The sequence below is a fragment of the Vulpes lagopus genome, chromosome 2, assembly GCF_018345385.1.
Source record: "Vulpes lagopus strain Blue_001 chromosome 2, ASM1834538v1, whole genome shotgun sequence".
In the NCBI taxonomy this organism is placed as follows: domain Eukaryota; kingdom Metazoa; phylum Chordata; class Mammalia; order Carnivora; family Canidae; genus Vulpes; species Vulpes lagopus.
In genome coordinates, this window is record NC_054825.1 from 153,015,310 (window position 1) to 153,035,690 (window position 20,381).

Here is a 20,381-nt window from a genome sequence, read left to right on the forward strand (position 1 = left end):
TTTCAAATCTGTCCCAAGTCCTGACAGTGGTAATTCATTCATTTTCTGAATAAAACCAGTAAGATTCTTAGATGTGATTTAAGTACCTTTAAGTGTATAAGTCACAATGTAGATTTTGGGAGGTTGGCCTTGTTTTTTTTTTTTTTTAAGATTTTATTATTGATTCATGAGACACACACACACACACACACACACACACACACACACAGAGGCAGAGACACAGGCAGAGGGAGAAGCAGGCTCCATGCAGGGAGCCCGACGTGGGACTCGATCCCGGGACTCCAGGATCATGCCCTGGGCCAAAGGCAGGCACTAAACCGCTGAGCCACCCAGGCATCCCTGGAGGTTGGCCTTTTTAAGCCAAACAGGGCTTTAGAAACCATCTGGCACCATCCCCGAGGTCCAGAGGGATGGCAGTCCTGCATGAATTGATGACTCTGCATCAGAGCCCCACCCCTCCGACCACTCAGAAGCCCCAGGACATGTGCCACAAAGGACACATGGCTTTCCTGGCTGCCCGCCGAGGCCTCCTCCAAGCCCTCACACTGCAGGAGATGTCGCCACAGGACACGGATGACGTGGAAAACACATGGGGAGGGGGCTGACAGCTGGGTGACCTCCCTTCCCAACCGTGCTTAGGGAGTGGAGAGAGTGAGGTACCCCCCGCAGCTGTGAATGAAGACCCCACATTGGATCATTGGAAGTTACGATGAGGACAAGAGGAGGTAAACATTATAAGGAACCCAATCTAGACGCGGGAAGGGAGGAGGGAGGACAGGGAGGAGCTGGAGATGGAAAATCTGTCCTGCTACAGGTGGCTTGAGACACAGAAATCGTGACAGGTGCAACCCAGAGCGGCAGCCAGAACAAAGCCATTCAAAGGGAAAGGAGCGGGATGCTACTTGGCTCTGAGTCGTGAATGCATCATCATGCAGAGGGGAAGAAGGCAGCCCAAAATGCTACAGGCCTGTGAGTCCCTTCCTATAGAACGTTCTGGAAAAGACAATCACTGTGGGACCAAAGGGAGGCTGCTGGGAGCTGGGCTGGGAGCAGCTCATCTTGATTGTGGTGGGACCTACATGGGGCCCTGTGTTGGTCAAAAATCATAGAACTGTACCCCTAAAAGCTTAACATCACTGTGTATAGGTTATAACTCCATAAATCAGATCTGTCTGACTTCGAAAAACGTAAAAAAGATGGTCTCAGGCATATCTAATAAATGCTAATGACAACTCCTGACCAGAGTCCTGCTAACCTGCCTGTAAGCATGAATTCGTGTCGACCCCACTCACGGAGGGAAAGCAGTCACTGTGTAGAACCCTCCAAGCACCTATCCCATCTCACACCCACGTGCATTAGCACCACCAACACAGGGAAGTGCAAGAGAAATACGTGCACACACAGGTCCAAGCGGTGAGCCGAGCTGCCTCACCATCCGGGGCCCTTCCGGGGGACGACTTGTCAGTCTGGCTAATTCAACACCTGTGCCTTCCCTGGGGCTGGCCGCCGTGCTGGGGGTCATCGTGCCCGGGGGCTGCAAATGACGGGCTGAGGGAAGTTCCTGGAGTCACTAAGTGCCGGTCACTGGGTGCCAGGGAGGTGCGCTCCAGGGCGTGGGAGGGAACACCAGGCGGTCAGCCAGCCACAGGTGCTGCAGCCACGTGCACGCTCACCCAGAATGTTCTAACGGAGATGTGGTAGGAAGAAGCTACAGAACCAGGAGCCCATCAGCACGTACCACGCGCCCCCCTTCAGGTACATAAAAGCAGCCGACACCTGGGATGCCTGTCAGGAGGTCCCCCCGTGTGAGCTGGGTGGCTGGGTGACCCGCATCACCACAGGCCAGGCTGCCCTCTCTGAAGTGACCCCCCCAGGAGGGGGGACCGTCCTCTCGCAGCCCCAGGCGCACCTGCAGGTTCCAGGTCTGCTTCACGTACTCCCTGATGAGGCTCTCCTTCAGATCCTCGAACGGGCCGGTCTTGGGCTGCACCCCGGGCGGCCGGTGGAAGGGCTGCTTGAGGAGGCAGACGAGGCCGTCGGACTCCTGGGAGTGGTAGTGGCACAGCTCGGCCGGGCTGCCGTGCGTCCTGCCGCCCGCGATGGCGTAGGTGCCGTTCATCTCGCGCTCGATGGTGTAGTGGTGCGCCTTCCTCCCGTGCGCCACCGACAGCGCGAAGCCGCCCAGGTAGTTGCGGCTCTGGCGCAGCAGGTACAGCCCGTCGCTCATGCCGCCCTGGACCAGGTAGTCCTCCGCTTCCTCCCGGGTGATGTTGCCGAAGAAGAACGGCAGGTGGTTGGCGCTGTCGGCCATGCTTCCCGCCATGCCTGCACCTCCCCGTCAGGGGCCGAGGGCACGCGTGGAGGTCTTCCTGGCAAAAAAAAAAAAAAAAAAAAAAGAAGAAAGAAAAAGAAAAAGAAAAAGAAAAAGAAAAAGAAAAAGAAAAGAAAAGAAAAAGAAAAAGAAAAAGAAAAAGAAAAAGAAAAAGAAAAAGAAAAAGAAAAAGAAAAGGAAGAGAAGAGAAGGGAAGGGAAGGGGAGGGGAGGGGAGGGGAGGGGAGGGGAGGGGAGAGGGGAGGGGAGGGGAGGGGAGGGGAGGAGAGGAGAGGAGAGGAGAGGAGAGGAGAGGGGAGGGGAGGGGAGGGGAGGAGAGGAGAGGAGAGGAGAGGAGAGGAGAGGAGATGGGACATTGGTCAGGACCTGAGCAGCAAGGTCAGGTTGCTCAACTGCTGACCGGGGCCAGGTCCTCCCGACAGGAAGCTCTTCTCTCTTGGGACCTGGCGGTGGAACCAGGTCCTTCCCATCCTTCCATCTTTTGCACAGAATCAATTTCCAAACACGCCCTCTTAGTATCAAGCTCCAATACAGAGCAGTAGACAAATGTGACCAGGTTAACCTCTTTTTTTTTTTCTTGGTAGGGACAGATAATTCTAAGAGACACATCACAAAGGGAAGTCCCATGGGAAGACGGCCTGCACGCTGGCCCGCTGGCCGGCAGGTGCATAGCGCACCTACCATGCAGCCACTTCACCAGGCAGACAGCACCGAGCCAGGAGAGCCTGGCCCAGCGGCCTTGGGAGATGGAGACAGCCGTCACAGACACGCATGGCTGGTCATGGGCAGCAAAGATGTTCCCCAACTATTGTACCTGGACACTGGCCTTCGAGTGGGTCTCATCTGGTAGGCCCTCACCAGACAGCCCAGGCACTAGCCGTGTTCACATACTGTGTAAGACTGGGATGGCTGGCACCACAGCCCATGCATGCCCGTCTGGGCGGGTTGGGGGGTGGGGGGTTCCAGGGACAGGACTGCAAGCCCACACCCCGAGGATGAAGAGGCACAGCCTCTCCGCAGGTGCCTCTGGCCTTGGGCGGCCGGCTGTCCCTTCCCTGTCCTTCTGTAGACCACTTCCTGGCACCCACCATGCACCATGTGCGTGGCTGATATTATAGAACCAGCGCGGGTTCTGCATCTCATGAGGACACCTGTCCCAGAGAAGCTGCTCCTCGCACAACAAGGACGTGTGCTCTTCAGAAGAGTGGCATGGAGGAAGCGGCTGCATCTGTAACCGGGAGGGCGTGTTCCCTCAGTTGTGCTTGTAGATGAGAACGGAATATGCCATTATCCAAAAAATATCCAAAGAAGCCTATATTTTAACCAAAAGGGGCTGGTCACCAATGGAAAATTACCTGGGTAACTCCGTCTGTACACCTAGGGAGGAAAGCGCACACCCCTCTGTGTTACACTCGGACGCGCACAGAACACACACCACAGACATGCACACGGCCATGTGAATACAGCGTCTCCACAACACAGATTTCCTGACAAGCAGTGATCAAACACGAGAATACCTGCCAGACACAGGTAATGACTATCTCCAGCCAATACTGCAAATCTGTTCTCCTGAGTGAGCCCCACCCCCCAAAAAATCAGGTTTATTATAATGTAATGATATAAACAATTTTCCGGCTTTCTTTCTTTTTTTTTTTTTTTTTGCATTTGACTAAAATCATAAGTTTTTTCTCGTCGGGGTTCTAGTAGTTCCTGTCTCAGCCAGGTTTGCTATGCTATATCCTGTCTATACTCACACGTATGTCCAAGGGTGCCATTAACAACAAGACCTCTCTGGGAAGGAGCAGTATTTCTCTTCCAGTGCTTTTTCCCTCTAGGCACCCCCATCTATGGCACTGGTCTCCCCTCTTGGGCCACTGCCTCCTGTCAGAGAGGCCCCTGGGCACACCATCCTTGCACTTGGCTCCGGCCGTGCCATGGAGCTCTCAGGGCCCCACTCTCCGCATGCACATCCAGCTTATCTGCCTGCAGACCCGTGCTGCACGTCATGTGGGCTCCGTCAAAACGCAGAATGCATTGTGCCATCAGAATGTGGCCCCCAGTGTCAACAGGGTGGCTGCCATGCCCCTCGCTGGACCTGCATCCAAGACCCGCACGCGCTGCCTGTTGACTCGCCTCACCTGGCTCGACCTCCAGAAGCCCTGGACGGAGCCCAGCCCCTGCGCTTCCCTGGGTCCGTCTCTCTCCTTTGCAGACCCCCGCTTCCGTGGCTCCTTCCTTCAGTTACTCTGCACCCATTGGGTGCTGGGGCTGGGTCTCCGGCCTCATCTTCCCCCTGCACATGCCCCCCACCCCCACCCCTGCTACCGGCAGGCCCAGCACTTGCACACTCACTTGCACCCACTGAGCTGCTGACCTGAACACCGTGCCCCTGATATTTCCACCTGCACGTCCAACACACAGCTCAGCTTTCGAGGGCCCCTGAGGGGGCTTTGGTTGCTCAGGCGCATCCCTCCCTCGGCCGGCCCTAACCGGGGAAATGACACTGACCTTAAACAGCAGCTGAGGACAAGACCCTGGAGTCTCCAGAGCCCTCCCTGTAACAGCGCACAGCCCCACGGAGGCGGGGGCCAGCCTGCTCACTCCCTGGGGTGTCCATTCCTTTAGGAAGCAGTGAGCTCCGTGCTGGAGGGTGGACCAGGGACCTCCGGGGATCTCACCTCAGTTCTCCTCTAAATACGTCCCACAGCCATGGCTTCTCACCAACTCCCATCGTCACCCTGGTAGCACATGTTGCGGGGTCTTACCAGTTCATCCTGCCACCTGCCCTCCAAACGGTCTGCTCCCTACACGGCAGGTGGGGGAATGTGGGCAGGTCACCTTCCTGTGCCATCCCAAACCCTACTTGGTTCAGCCTGAGCCGCTTCTCACCTTGCCCACGTTGGCCATCCACCCTTCCTTCCTGTCCTCATGGGCAGAGACCTTCCCTGTTGCCAGCCACTGCTCATCCCTCCTCAGGCCTGTGGTCTCCGCTCAGGCCACCTCCCAGAGAGGTGTAAGCTGAGGACCTGCCCCCATTCATCTTTATCTCATAAAACAGTTTATTTCCATCATCGCCTTCCCCAGGAGCCAGGTCTTCCCACTCTAAGACGGGAGCTCCCCAGGTCCCCCAGCACCCCGGGGCTTCCTAGGTGCTCTCAGAATGCCTGTTAGAGGGAAGCATGCCCATCTCTCTTTCTTTTAGAGTTTCTGCAGTAACGCATGACCCCCACCATGCAGCCACTTCACCAGGCAGACAGCACCGAGCCAGGGCCAGAGAACCCAGAGGACAGGCCAGACTCCTCCTGGATCACTGCTCCCACGTGGGGGGACCTGTGTGCCCGACTTCCGGCCTCTCTTCCTCCTGCCCAGCCCCCCATCTGCTGACAGGACATGCAGGTACTTCTGCCTCCCCAGATGATCTTCCCTCTGCTGGCACTTCAGTGTCCTCCCCCCTGCCCCCCGATGTTGCTTCCAGAGCGTTCACCATTCTGGGCACTTCGCCCATACAGTTCCATGTCACTCTTCTGAGACCCCCTTCAAAGTGCAGCCAGGGTTGATGCCACCACCGCAGAGACCTCAACAAGCAGGGGCGCAGGCCACCCCTGGGTCTGTTCCTGGCGTCCACAGTCATGACCGTGGGTGGCCTCAGCACCCCAGAATTCCCACTGGGCTTCTAGCTAATGCATGATGCCCTTGCACAGCAGCCAAAGCACGTCCCCACACTCCTTCTCTTGGTTCCTCGCATCCGTCACCCGACATGACCTTGGCCCAGGGTTTCCGGATGTTCCGTCTAGGTCATTCTGATGTGGGAGCTGTCTTGTCCTGACAGCCTGGCCTCCACTGATTAATGCCAGTAGCACTCCCCCATGTCCCCCACAGTGACAACCTCAAACTGTCTCCAGATGTCTCCAAATGTTCCCTGGGCCAATGCCCTCCTCCACCATGGGCCCTGATTGGAAAACTGAGTTTTGGCCTGACACGTCCCTTCCACTGCATTAGCATCCTCAGCGGTGAATTGGAGGTTCCAATGTCCCCTGGTGTAATTCACTGCCATCATCACTGTGAACGAAGGACAGGGAAGGCCGGGGAAGAGCAGAGTCCCATGGCGGTCAAGGTGCCAGAAGAGAAATCTGGAGTAATCCTTCAGTAATCCTCCTCCTCACAGTAGTAACATTTTTGAGAATTTATTATGTAGCGGGTCCTGGTCCCCATCTGAAACCTGAAGATGTAGGTGGTATCATGTCCATTTAATTAACAGAAAACAAAGCACTGGTTTCTTAACTGCATCAGGTCTCCAGGCCAGGTGGCAAAAGCAGGGTTTGAATTTTGAATCCAGACACTCTGGTTCCATTATCTTTACTCTTGACCACTTGACTGCTCAATGTCATGGCTTACTTGGCTCACCCAGAATGAAACTGACCCTTGGGTCACTTAGGAACACGGCATGGCGCACGGCACAAAGCCTGGGGCCATCCTCAACAAAATCACCAACCAAAAGCGCCAAGAAGTGCAAAAAAAAAAAAAAGAAAAGAAAAATCAATCAATCAATCAACCAATCATGGTAGTAAATCGACCACGAGGAGGACACTTGTGTGCAGCCTGAGCCCGGACAAGGAGGCAGGGGCTGGCCTCGCTGGACCTCAGCTGGGAGCGGGTGTGTCAGGAAGCTTGCATTCTGCTGCTCGGCGTGTCCACAAACCACGCAGACGAGGCGAGCACTGGCTGGAGGTTGTGAAAACAGCTCAGCGAGAAGGCGAAGTCCTAACTGTGGAATCTGTGAATAATGAAGGGTAGTGGAAGGGGAGGAGGGCGGGGGGTTGGGGTGACTGGGTGACGGGCACTGAGGGGGGCACTTGACGGGATGAGCACTGGGTGTTATACTATATGTTGGCAAATCAAACTCCAATTAAAAAATAATTAAAAAGAAAATAATGAGGCCTGACTACCCGAGTTTGCTCGCTTGCCCCTGCAAGGACCCATCGCTGCGGAGGGAGATGCGCTCGCTGCCTGGGCTGAGACCACGGTCCTACACCCGTTACCCCGAATCCGTGTTTGTTTCAGGGCCTTGAACCTTCGCCCGGGTCTCCGTGCTTGCATTCTTCTTCAGCCCTATCCGTCAGGGTTTTCAGGGGGCCCAGACCAGGGCTTCTTAAGACCCACTGAAGCGTGGCTCCTGCCCAAGCTGTGCTCTCTACCACACAGGCGCGGCTCCTTGTACTTCCTGCAGAGAACGATTCCCACGGCGCTCAGCATGCTAACGTGGCCGGTCCACATCCCCCAGCCCCACAGCCTCCTATAATGCGCAGAGGTGACCGTGGCAGAAGCGAATGGCAGTCTGGGGAAATATCTGGAGACAATTTCTGCCAGAGTCCTGCCGGGCAGGCGGGGGAACAGAATCAGGAAGGGGTGACGAGGTACCTCGGCTTAGGACACTCAGAGCCACACAGCCTGCCCCCCTCAATGCAAAGCAACCCTGATAAAAATTTGCCTGGGAATTCCCTCCACTGCTTGCAGCTGAGAAAATTAAGTGTGGGACGCATATAAAAAGAACACCCTCATCTGCGGGTTTGATTCATTTACATAAAAAAGAGGAAAGAGCCCAGCCTGCAGGGTCAATAGGGCTGCCTAGCGGGCGGGGCAGGGGCTGGCTGATTACTGGACACGTGAGCAGGCCCGGCAGGTGCAGTGTGGACCCCCGCCCCAGGAGGCCCCAGAGGAGGACCACCCTGGGCCGGTCTGCAGAGGGCGGGCGGTGGGCGCTGCCTCCTGCAGCAGGATCTCCGGGGGGGCGGGGGAGATAACACGTGGACACAGACGCTGTGGCCACACATGGAGAAACAGAACCCATGGCGCCCCGCCTGAGTCAGTCCCGTGTCCACCGGCTTCCTGAGCGATAGGGGCTCGCCCTCCGGGGGGCCGCGCCGCAGCCCTGGCCCAGCGTCCCGAGGCCTGCCCGCCCGCTGGCCGCTGCTGCAGACGCCGCCGTCTCCCCAGGCCGAGCCCTGCAATGCCGTCTCCGCCCCACGCCCCCCTTCTGCATTTGTGGGAAAGCACAGCTTCCCAGAGTACAAAGACACACATTTCAGAAACAAAAGGTGAATCTAAGGCTGGAGAAAGTGCTTTGTGTGTGTGTGTGTGTGTGTGTGTGTGTGTGTGTGTGTGTTTTACTAAATTTAGAAAGAGAGGGAGAAGTTTCAATACTTGAAAATACCACCCAAACCTTCCAACCTGCGTTCTTTTTTGATGCCTCCAAACTTCAGGTAACACCAGAAGTCCTAACGACGCATGGAGGAAAGATTGATGCATCTTAGCCAACACCTAGATTTTCAGGCTCCACAGAGAACCTTGCTTCCAAGCCGAAGCGATGCTTCCTCCTCGACCCAGTAGCACAAATCACAGATACTATGTGCTGACGTCAACATAAATGTTAACTCTCAACATATTTGGTTGCATGCAAGAGACCAGCCCACCCTAAGTGAATTTAACATTAAAATATAAATCATTTATTCACTCTTTATGTTTGTTGAGCATCTACTATGTGCAAGTGATTTTTTTTTTCTGGGTGCCATGTGGGAAAGAGAGACTCTTTGCACCCCAGAAGTGGCTCCGGGGAGCAGGAGTCTGCTCCGGGGCCCAGAGTTAACCCCAAGACCATGAGAACCTCTACACCTCTCCTGCCTTCTGGTGTTACTGGAAGTCGCTGCAGGTTCAGCTTCTCAGCGGGAGCTCCTACTCACCTACACCCTGAACTGGCCATATGTGGTCCTGAGGCCTGGCCCAGACTCAACCCTGGAAGTGGGGGTCTTGCCCCAGCTCAGGCCCAGCAGGCTTAGCACAGAGAGGGTGGGGTTGCAGCCAGCAGGTTTCCGGACACCCAGCCACTGTGTCCCGAAAGCAGGAAAAATAAAAACAATGAAGTAATAGGCAGGAGAGCACACTGATCACGACTGACAGCTGTCAGCGGCCTCTTCACGTGGCAAACCACACAGGGAAGCCGGACAGACAGTGAAACAGCCACACTCTCCTTGGTTCTGCTCCATGTGACCCTCCTGGTGACCCTCTGGGGAAGCCCCGGTCATCCCACAGAGACTTGGCTTCTCCTGTCCCATCCAGAGGTCCCTGGCTGAGGTTTTCAGCTTCTGGACACTACTTTTGGGGTTCTCATCCCTGCACCTCGTTCACACAAACACAGGGACCCTGAGGCAGCGGGAGAAACCCAATCACCTGATGCAAACACGCAAGGATGCACTAAACTGGGTTAAGACCTCCACAGAAAGAGTCACTTGATATATATTAGAAGTCACTATCACCTTTTTCAAGTCTGTGGAAGGATATTTGTGGGGGACTCATGCTTGCCCCACATCACAGCAGCCTTGGCCGGTGCTCTTGGATGTCATAAACCTGTGACACAAGTATACCCTGTGCTTGAGTAGGTGGCAAAGGTTATGTGATGGGAAGAAGCATGGTTTGGCCACCTGACAACTGCAGGAAGGGAACGGAATGGCACAGGCATGCAATCGGTGGGAGAGCTCGGGCTGCCTCGGGGAGCAACTCAGGTGCAGCTGTGGACCTGCTGAAACCTGTGAGTGGCCCCCTTCCTGCAGACACCCCAGGAGGGTGGGAGGCTGGGGCTCTGGGTGTGCTTGACTCCCACGTGTGCAACCTACATTCCTTTCCTGGATTCAAACGCAGGTCTGGAATCAGAGGTCCAGGCCAGCAGGGAGTGTATGTGTGTGGGAGGGTGTGTGGCAGGGGGAGCCCACAAGAATGGAGAGGAGCAGTCAAAGGGAAAAGAGCGGAAATGAGACAGAGCAGAAGACACGGCCTCTTACAAGCCAAAGGCCTTCACACCACTGCTGCACAGTGTCTGTAATTAGGGAAGTGGGCCTCCACCTCCAGCCTCGACACAAACCCAACCGGAAAGCAGAAGTGCAGATCCCCCATGCCACAGGCTTCCTTCAACAGTACATTCAGATGCAGCCAACCCCCAGGACCCGGATCCCGCCGGAACAGACTCACCTCTGAGGGTGCCAGTGGACACTGCTGGGCCTGTTGCGCTGTGTGCCTGGGGACAAGCAGGGCCCCGGGAGTTCTTACTCAATGACCCCTGTGTTACTATAGGAACCTAAGTGCCAAGCAGGGTACACCAAAATTTTCGTGGGTACTTTCAACGTTTTTGAAAAAGCCCAAAGACATTATAAGTATCCAATTCCCCTGTAAGGCCGGATCAAATAGGAGAAGAATCCTAGAGAAATCTCATCAGGATGCCCATGCCCGGCAGGGGGCCGGCGAGGCTGAGCAGATGTGGTCTTCGAGCCAGGAGGGCCTATGTGTGGAGTCAGAGCTCTCTCAGGCCCCGTCGCAGATCCCCTGGGGGCAGCCGCTCGCAGTACCAGTGGGAGACACAACTTTACAAGGGTCGCCGTTTGAGATGGGAGGTACTTTCCAAACATCTGTACACACATGCTCCGTGCAAAGAGCATGGCTTTAAATGTCACACTCCAGGCTGTGCCATCTCCCACACTTGGAATGAGAGCTGGGGGAGGCCAGACTCCACTCCGAAGCATCACCAGAGGTGCAACACTGAGAGACCACCCCTGGTGGGGGTTTACTTTGGTGCGGCCAGGAGACGCACAAGGATGTGCTTGGAAAAGTAACAGAAGCCAACCTGCACCCCAAGCCTACGGAAGCCACAGCTCTACACAAGAAGCATTGCCATCTTACAGATGACAAACTCGGGCCACCAAAAGGCCAGGTATGCACCTTTAGTGCTGGCCTGGCTGGTGAGAGCCGTGAGAGTGACAGTGGATGATGACCCGGATGGCAGGATGGCAACAGGAAGCTCACCAGCACTGGGTCACAGGGCACCAGCTGGCTTGGCTGCATCCCTAAAGGCGGTGGTACCCGGGTTCATCGGGCCTGGCATCAGGCTCAGGAGGCCTGTTACCTCACAGGTAGGTACCTCCGCGAGCAGGACCTCCATGAGGCCTTCTGGCCAAACATGGAGTCCCTTTTCTGTCCCCTCACAGCAGAGGTTCTCCACGTGCAGGGAAGGTATGTTCCACCTTCTTGAGTATCTACATAAATTGTTCAGGATTCTTCTGCAGAGCAGATGTATCTATTCTTCCCTTCCTGTTTATTTATTCAATCATTTATTTATGTAGGTGTGGACTCAAGGGTATTTATTTTATACTTTAGGTTTTAAGCCAATACTACTTTATTCTGTTGCGCTGACTGTCCCAGTACGCCCACTAGGAACCCTCCTAGCTGGTTCCTGGGCCCTTTTTAAAATGGCTCTATCACTGTGGTTTTTGTTTTGGTTTGGTTTTGGGGGGCACTTCATTATTTCTGGCACTAAAGATACAGCAAGTGTCTCAAGTATGTTTCTTACTCCACTTCTACACTCTCTCATTTCTCTGTCCCTTGCGATTGACAGTGGTATCAGAGACCAAGATCTGGGCACAAGGTGTGCTCACTGCTCTGGGATGTCATTGCCTCCAGACCTTCTCAGATGACAGAGAAAGGAAGTCAATATACAAATACACTTAAGCCGTCCATGTGCACTATCTGAAGAATTTCTCTCTCTCTTTCTACATCTGGATCTATATCAACCTAAACATCAAGTCACATCGAGGTCTCTGTCCCTCTGCTTCTATTTTCTGGAAGAGAAAATTGTTGAAAATTGGTATAATTTCCTCCTTCAATGTATGGTATAATTCATCAAGGAAATCATATGAGCACAGTTGTTTTTTGTTTTTTGTTTTTTGTTTTTTGTTTTTTCCTCAGGCAGGGAGGAGGTTATTAAATTATTGACTTAAATTGAAAAGTCAGGACTCTTCAGGCTATTTTCCCTTCTATGAGTCCTGGTAGTTTCTGTCATTCAGGGATTAGTCTGTTTCACGTGTGTCATTACATTGATGAGGACAGACTCTTCCACACTAGTGGGTCATTGTTTCTTTTTGATGTCCATGTAATCTGTAGTGATATCTCCTATTTCTGATACTAATGAATCTGTCTCTTCTCTTTTGTTTACCATCTTTAATTTTAAGGATTTCTGCTCTCATTTTAATTATTGCTTTTTTTCTTACTTTTAGTCTTTATTTGCACTTTTGTTTCGCAGTTTTCTAAGGTAGAAGTATAGGTTGTGGATTATATATATTCCTCTTTAATTTTTGTACTTCATAAATTTCCTTCTAAGCACTATTTTTGCTAAATTTCACAAATTTTAGGTTGCATTTTTATTTTTATTCTGTTCAAAAATGCTTCCACATTCCTCTTCACACTTCTTCTTTGACCCCCAAAGTAATTAAAAGCCTGTTGTATAATTTAAAAATATTTGGAGATTTTACAGCTATCTTTCTACTACTGATTTCTAGGCTAATTCCACCATATTCTGAGAACATAATTTATATTATTTTTTATTCATTTAAGAATGTTTACATATGTTTTCCAAGCACATGCTCTGTGTTGATAAATGGTCCATGTCCGTTTGAGAAGAATGTGCATTTTTCTGTTGTTGGATTGAATACTTTATGAGTGTCAAGTAGATCAATGGGATTAAAGGTGCTACTCAGGTCATCTGTACCCTGTTGATTATCTACTTAGTCTACCAATTATTGATAGAAGGGGATGGAGATCTTTAATTACAATAGTAGATTGGCCCATTTTCCTTTGAGTTTTTTCAGTGTTTGCCTTCTGTATTTTGATATTCTTTGTTATGTGCATACATTTTGAAGATTGCTACATCTTCTTGGATAACTGATCCCTTTATGGTTATGTAACACTCCTCTTTATCCCTGATAGCCCTCCATTTTCTTAAGTATGTTTTAGCTAAAATTAATACAGCTATTCTATCTTTATTTTGACTGGTGTTAGCAGGGACTATCTTTCTTCATTTCTTTACCATTAATCCATATGTGTCTTCACATTTAAGATAGGTTTTTTTTTTGTAGACAACATATGGTTGGGTCACGTTTTTCTTTTTTTAAGTTTTTATTTATTTATTCATGAGAGACAGAGAGAGAGAGAGAGAGAGAGAGGCAGAGACACAGGCAGAGGGAGAAGCAGCCTCCATGCAGGGAGCCCGATGTGGGACTCGATCCTGGGATCCCAGGATCACAGTGAGCTGAAGACGGTGCTAAACCACTGAGCCACCCAGGCTGCCCTGGGTCATGTTTTTGGTTCACTCCTATAAAGTCTGTACTTTAAACTGGTGTAGTTAGACCATCTATGTTGAAAGTGATTGTTGATTTAGTTGGATTGATGTCTAACACATTTGTAACTTTTTTTATTCATTGCATTTATTGTCTCTTCTCCTCTTTTTCTCTTTTCTCTTATGTTAATCATTTTAGGAGATTCCACTGCAGATCTTCCCAGCATAAATTTTAAAATTTTTAGTGGTTGCCCTGGAGTTAAAAATATACATTTAAAATCTAACTTTTAAATCTAACTTTCAAATAACACTATCCACTTCATATATGGTACAGTTACTTCCCATTCAGGATGCCTGGGTGGCTCAGTGGTTGAACATCTGCCTTCAGCTCAGGTTGTGATCCTGTGGTCCTGGGATTGAGTCCCACATCGGGCTCCTGACAGGGAGCCTGCTTCTCCCTCTGCCTGTGTCTCTGCCTGTCTCTCATGAATAAATAGATAAAAACTTTTAAGAAATGAAAATAAAAGAATTCCCATTCTTCTCTCCCAACAATTGTGACAATGCTTCCACTCCTTCCACTTATTCACCAGTGTGAATCACTAGTATACTGTTGGTTTTATTACTTTAAATGAATGATCTGCCTTTTAGGTCAATTTCAAATAAGAAAAGTAAAATATTTTAATTGACTTTTTCCTCCTTTGATGCTCCTCCTGTCTTCAGGCAGACCTAAATTTTGGATTATATCCTCTACCTTCTATCTGAAAAACTTCTTGTAATATTTTTCGTAGGACCAACTAGTGGGGAATCTTCTAAGTGTGTGTTTGTTCAAGAAAGTTTTGATTTCTCTTTCACGTTTGAAGGATACTTGAGCTAGATATAAGATTCTAGGTTGGTGCTTGTGTTTTCTTCTCCCTCAACACTTAAAATATTTCACAGCACCAGTTCTGGTTTCCACAGTTTAAGATGAGAAGTCTTCCATAAATAACTCTGATCCTTGTTCCACTGTGCATAGGGTCTCCATCCCTCTCCGGCTTTTTTCAAGATTTTCTCTCTATGTTTAGTTTCTTTCTGTGAGTTTTCTGGATCCTTGTGATGACTGTATTTTCACTTCCCTTTTAGCATGCCTTGTAATGTTTTTTGAAACCTGGACGTGTTTGGCTTTTTGTTGTTGTTGTTGCTGTTGAAACCCTGGCAGTGTTGAATCAGATAATAGGAAGTGGTGAACAGCCCTTCATGTGAGGATTTACCTTACGTTCTACTAGGATTTCATGTTTTCTCACGTTGCATTTGTGAGACTTCACATTCTTCGGTCTTATTTTTGTGTCTTCACTTGTCTTTGGGTTTCCCCAACTACTCCTTCTCAGAGGAGTGTATGCCCACTGTTCTCTCAGCTGCCATCCAGTGTTATGCCATGCCCTACTGGTGGGGAGGTAAGGCATGCAGGACCCTGCCATTAACTCTCAGGCTCTCAGTGAGCCAGGCCAGGAGGCTGTGACCTGTCCAAGTGTTTCTCCAGTGGTATAGCTGCTTCTCCTCCAAACCCCCTACTCCCTTTCCTGCCCACTATGTTCCAATCAATTTACCTAAAGCCTTACTCTCATTAATTATAGGTGTGTGGGGTTTTATCCTTCAGGTGACACAAGGTGGAGTACAAGGAATCCCTTTGCTTCAGCTGAACACAGTGGTGACAAGATCTTCTCCTTGGAGAGGAGCCTCTTGTGGAGAAGGCTCTGGGTGCGTTTCACAATGATTCTTCTCCTCCCCCTACCAGTCACAAGGGGTGCCTTCTCCGTTGTCACTATGACAACCTCATGACCTCATGAGGCGTGTATATATCATTTTCTTCTCGTTTTTTTATTCTTTTTCTTATTTTCTGTATTTCTGATGTTTTGATGCCTGGGTCTTGCTGATCCCAGAGAGAGGCTGCCCCCTGCATGGTTGGACAATTTCTGCAGACAGTAGTGGCCTCTCCTACAAATGAGGAGCCAACCCATCCCCCATCCCCTACTTGACTGGGCCCTCACACACTAGGGCCAGGTGCCAGGCCACAGTGGACAGCCCTCACACTTGAGAACCCAATGAAATTGTTCAGAGGAGCCTGTTTCAAGCCTGCTTGCCTCACCTCGCCTTTCCTGCAAAAACCACAACAAGGGCTCTTGCCCACCTTCTTCTCCCTTTCCCTCTGCCTCCCTACCAACCCTGATATTTCCCCATGTGGCCATGCACACGGTACCTCCTGTTTCTATGGATCTGTGAGCATAAAAACGTCTTCCTCCATGACAATCGTGTCAGCGTGTCTTACCATACCCGTGTAAAACATTTTCCAGGTATCTTTAAAATGAGACTTTTAGAGATAAAAACCAAGCAAGCAGAGGCCTTCCTAAGGCTGCAACTCGGAGGAGTTTCTATCTCTCAAATTAGTCCACGTTCAGCCTCCAGAGAGTCACCAAAATGGCCATTTACAAGCTCCTGTCCTATCCCCTAGTTTATAAATTGCACGTGCACTAGAGGAACTCAAAAGGAGCTCTGGGTCGTGGGTGGTGGGGACCTGGGCACGCTCCAGGTATGGACGTGTTTCCTTGCACCTGAAGGAAAAAGCCCACGGCTGCCCTTATGTGCCCCCGAGATTTCGGCCTCACACCTGAGTTAGCCTGTGACAAACATAACCTCCGATGACCTGCAGGTCTGAACAATATGAGCCACAGCCCCTCCCCACCCCCAGCCCCACCACGGGTGCAATTTACTATATCATCGCCAGTTGCCAGCTTGTGGAGTTGGAAGTAAACCAGCCATAAAATTACTCCCCGGTTATTAAAAAAATATTTACTTGGAAATATTGGCTATGAGGGCGCCTGGGTGGCTCAGTCTGTTAAGCATCTGCCTTCTGCTCAGGCCATGATCTCAGGGTCCTTGAATCGTCAAGGGCTCCTCTGCTCAGGGGGGAGCCTGCTTCTCATTCTCCCTTCACTCCTCCCTATCCTGTTTGTACTCTGTCTCTCAAATAAATAAGTAAAATCCTTTTAAAAAATCCTGGCTATGAAAAACTATTCTTTCATAAGAAAAACATTTGTGTGAGAATTTGAATATTCTTGTTTGGGGAACTCATTGGGCTTGTTACAAATTTAAACAGAAATACCAAGTTGTCTACACTGCTTTCAATCCTGGTGTTTGTGATCTGACCTTTGCACCTGTTCATTGATGTCCCAGGTACGAGCCTGGTGCCAGGCATGTTGTGGGAGCTCAAGAGAAATCTGTCAATTAATGAACAAGAAATGCATGACTAAGGGATTTTCACTGTATTTGTAAAACAGTTCATTTGTTTCAAAATCACGTCTCTTATAAAACCCATCTAATCCAGCTTGGTTTTGAAAATTATTTCCAGGGGCACCTGGGTAGCTCAGTGGTTGAGCATCTGCCTTTGGCTCAGGGCGTGATCCCAGGGTCCAGGGATCTAGTCCCATATTGGGGTCCCTTCAGGGAGCCTACTTCTCCCTCTGCCTGTGTCTCTGCCTCTCCCTGTGGGTGTCTCATGAATAAATTAATAAAATCTTAAAAATATATATAAAAATTAAAATCATTTCCCTGCTGTATATAAAAAATAAAATAAAATACAGTCAATTCTCATTACGTGTGCTAATTATGTCCTAAAAAGTTTCCCTGAACACTGCGTTAGTGAATAAGGAACCACTGCTTCTAGGGGAAACACAGGCTTGTTCCTGGGAGTCTGTGGTCACACAGTGCCATCAGCCAATCAATGCACAGGTTTGTTCTAAGTGTGTTTCTGGTCAAAGACACGTGATTTAACATCTATCGTTGCTTAACTAACACTGAACCCATGACCAGCAACACCGCAACGCCTGCCCAGAGGAAGCCCATCTCACATGTATTTTCTCCAGAAGGCATATCGAAGCCTTATGCGCCACACAGCACATTAGCACTATGGTTACGGGTGGTTTTAAACTGCAAAGTCACCAACAAAAAGCAGAAAAGTTTTGAAAACGTGGGACGCGATTGACACAAAAATGACACCTAGGCAGAGTGCGCCTCATCTACCTCAGGGGCGAATCAACGCTCTTCAACGCTCTGATGCTCTGTGCGTTTCCACAAAGGGCCGCGGAAGTGCCCAGAGCTCTGGCTATGCAGTCGCAAGACCATTTCAGCGAGTAGGTGAATTTGCAAACGGTATCTGCGGATAATGGGGATCCAGTGTACACTACCTTATATCAGATGCTAAATGTGTTAGATTCATCCTTCACCCATTTTGAGTGATTTCTAGAATGTTCACAAGAGCATCCATGGTCACTTGTACACAAAAGAGATGTGAAAGTACAGTTATTGTAAAATTCATATGATGGTAAATAGATGCTAATATGTGCAAAACTTCTATCTTATTAGTGTTAGCTCTTGACAACCCCATCCCACTGTATTTGTTGGCTCTACACAATTTCCTGGCATCCTCAAAAATAGAGCTTTTATATGCATATATCAAAAAATAGTCATGAAGCACGTCTGTCTGGTCCTCTGTTACAGGTGTTGATATTTGCTGCAGGTGAGCCACACAGTGAACAGGGCATCACCAATGTGTATTTAAAAAGAGACCCGTTAAAGTAAACAAGAGAATGCACAGCCTTTGCCCCCGGGGGGACCTGAGCTTGAAACATCAGTCCTGCTGCTCACCAGCTCTCTGGCCTCGGGCAAATTACTCACCATAAAAAGGAAGTAGCCTTCACTTTATTTGGAATGTCCTTTTAGGAGAAATAAGGGCAAAAACAAGGGGTGGGGGGAATGTCAATATTTGTTTACTGTGAGTGTGGTTGCACTTTTCTGTACTTTTAAAATTTCCCCCAAAAGATGGTTGTCATGAGGAACAAATGAGGTCATGTCTGCTCAAGGCCTGGGGCTGGGCTCCTGCTCTTTCTTTCAGTCTCACCAGAAACAGGGTGAGAGCACAGGGAAGGATCTTGGCTACTGCTATAGTCCCAGCACCTAGCACTATTCCTGGCTGGCAGGAGGTGACCAATAAATCAACGTGCTGAATGGATCAAACAGCCAGGCAAGGAAACAGCCCTGGCTGGCCACTCAGAGCAGAGAGGCTGACAGAGGCAGAGGGTGCTACATGAACGTCTGTGGTCATTCTGATCATGTCTTCTATTCATTCTTTCCTGTTCCTGCAGAAACTTGGTTGTTCAATGAAAATAACAAATGTTTTAAGGTGCTCCGTAACACAAAGACCAAAACATCAGATAACTTTGCTGTTGCAGAGTAGAGAGGCCATGGCTGCCTCCTCTCTGAAACAAACTCACAACAAGAACAGGAGAGAGAAATGCCAGAAAATTAGTGGACTCCTCTAACCCCAAACAACAGTGTGCAGGGAGCAGGACCCACTGCAGCCGAGGCTCACCCTGGGAGCATGAAGACCCTCAGGGAAGATGAGTATGGCTCAGGGCAGACCTCCGGCAAAGCCCACGGAGCGGTGGGGTACCAACCAGTTTTTGAGGGTGGAGAGGAGATTCTGAATGGCTGGCAGCCTCCTTGGGAAGAAGTAAATGTTAAGCCAATTGTCTCCCTCCTCCTCCTCCTCCTCCTCCCCCTTCCCCCCTTCCGCTCCTCCTCTCTCTCTTTCCCTCCCTCCCTCTCTCTCTCTCAGCATTACTGAGAATGAGGAAAACACTCTGTGGGCCTGGCACACATCCTGGGCCACTTCCGAACATGACTCATTTTTCCAAGAGGAGGAACCTACCCCTGGTCGACACAGTGACACGGACAGAATCAAAGGAGAGAAGCCATAGGAGAGACACGTGGGAGGCCCATAAAGTCATGGCTGCACATACAGCCATGGAAGCCAAGGGCCTACTGGGATCATTGCTTGGTTAAAACAGTAGCTCAAACCGGGAGACACAAAAGTGAGTGGTGGTGGTGTGGGGGGGTGGTGGTGAGGAGGCAAGAGTCAGAGAAGTCAGAGGTCGGCGCAGGCGGGAAAGGCGGCAATTTCAAACAGCGGAGGGGGGACAGGTGCGCAGTCAGAGAGAGCAAGGGGAATAGGGTGGCGTAGGTTGCGAAGGATGGAAAGGAACTCCACACGGAGCTCCGCACAAAAGTACTAGAGGGACAGAGGAGACGCCAAATATGCAAGATCAACATTCCTGAGGCAGAGAAGTTCCATGAAGGAGTGGAACAGATGTCTAGAGCTTTAATTAAAGCCACTTCAGGGACACCTGGGTGGCTCAGTGGTTGAGCATCTGCCTTCAGCTCAGGGCATGATCCCGGGGTCCTGGAATCGAGTCCCACATGGGGCTCCCCCCAGGGAGCCTGCTTCTCTCTCTCTCTGCCTGTGTCTCTGCCTCTTTCTCTGTGTCTCTCATGAATAAATACATAAAAATCTTTAAAAGGAATAAAGTCACTTTTCAGAAACCAGAGGACTTTCCCCCTGGACTCTGTAGTTGGGGAGGAGCCTGTTAGGGAGCCTGTTAGTTGAGCAAACTCAACCTCTCCCTGGCCACCCTCGAGGCCGGAGGAGGATGGGAGCCTGTCCCAGATGGTCCAGGGGCCTCGGGGCTGGGGGGCTGGGGGTGATTCCAGCATCAGGATGACAGTGCTGTGGAAGGTGGGGAGGCTCCGATGGCCTACAGAGGGTCGGAAGGCTGGAGCAGGGCTGTCCCCCCCACCGAAGACATGGGCTTCAGACCCATTCCAGATGCATGTCAGCGGTGTAGACGTCCCAGGATTCCTCATCCAGAAATCCAAAGAGGTCTACTTTCCTGAGCTCCTAACAAAACAAATAAAGTTCTAGATGGCAACAGTTCTTCTCCACCCTGACTACAGCTCAGGATAGCGGGGTGAGTCACTGTGTAAGGTGCCTGGTGATGGAGCTTCAGCCCAAAATTGCTCAGAGCTTGGG

The 20,381-nt window shown here is 50.6% G+C and overlaps 1 protein-coding gene across 4 annotated transcripts in view; it reads right to left on the minus strand.

Moving 5' to 3' along the window:
• The window catches only part of SYK (spleen associated tyrosine kinase), an 83,523-nt gene that overhangs the window by 49,673 nt on the left and 13,469 nt on the right, over window positions 1-20,381 (minus strand). For 3 of the 4 annotated variants that reach the window (XM_041746497.1, XM_041746494.1, XM_041746498.1), the window contains exon 2: window positions 1,910-2,369. In XM_041746497.1, the coding sequence (XP_041602431.1) occupies window positions 1,910-2,323 (414 nt within the window). In that variant the 5' untranslated portion in view covers window positions 2,324-2,369. The remainder of the gene's footprint in view (window positions 1-1,909; window positions 2,370-20,381) is intronic. The other variant, XM_041746496.1, reaches the window with a different exon arrangement.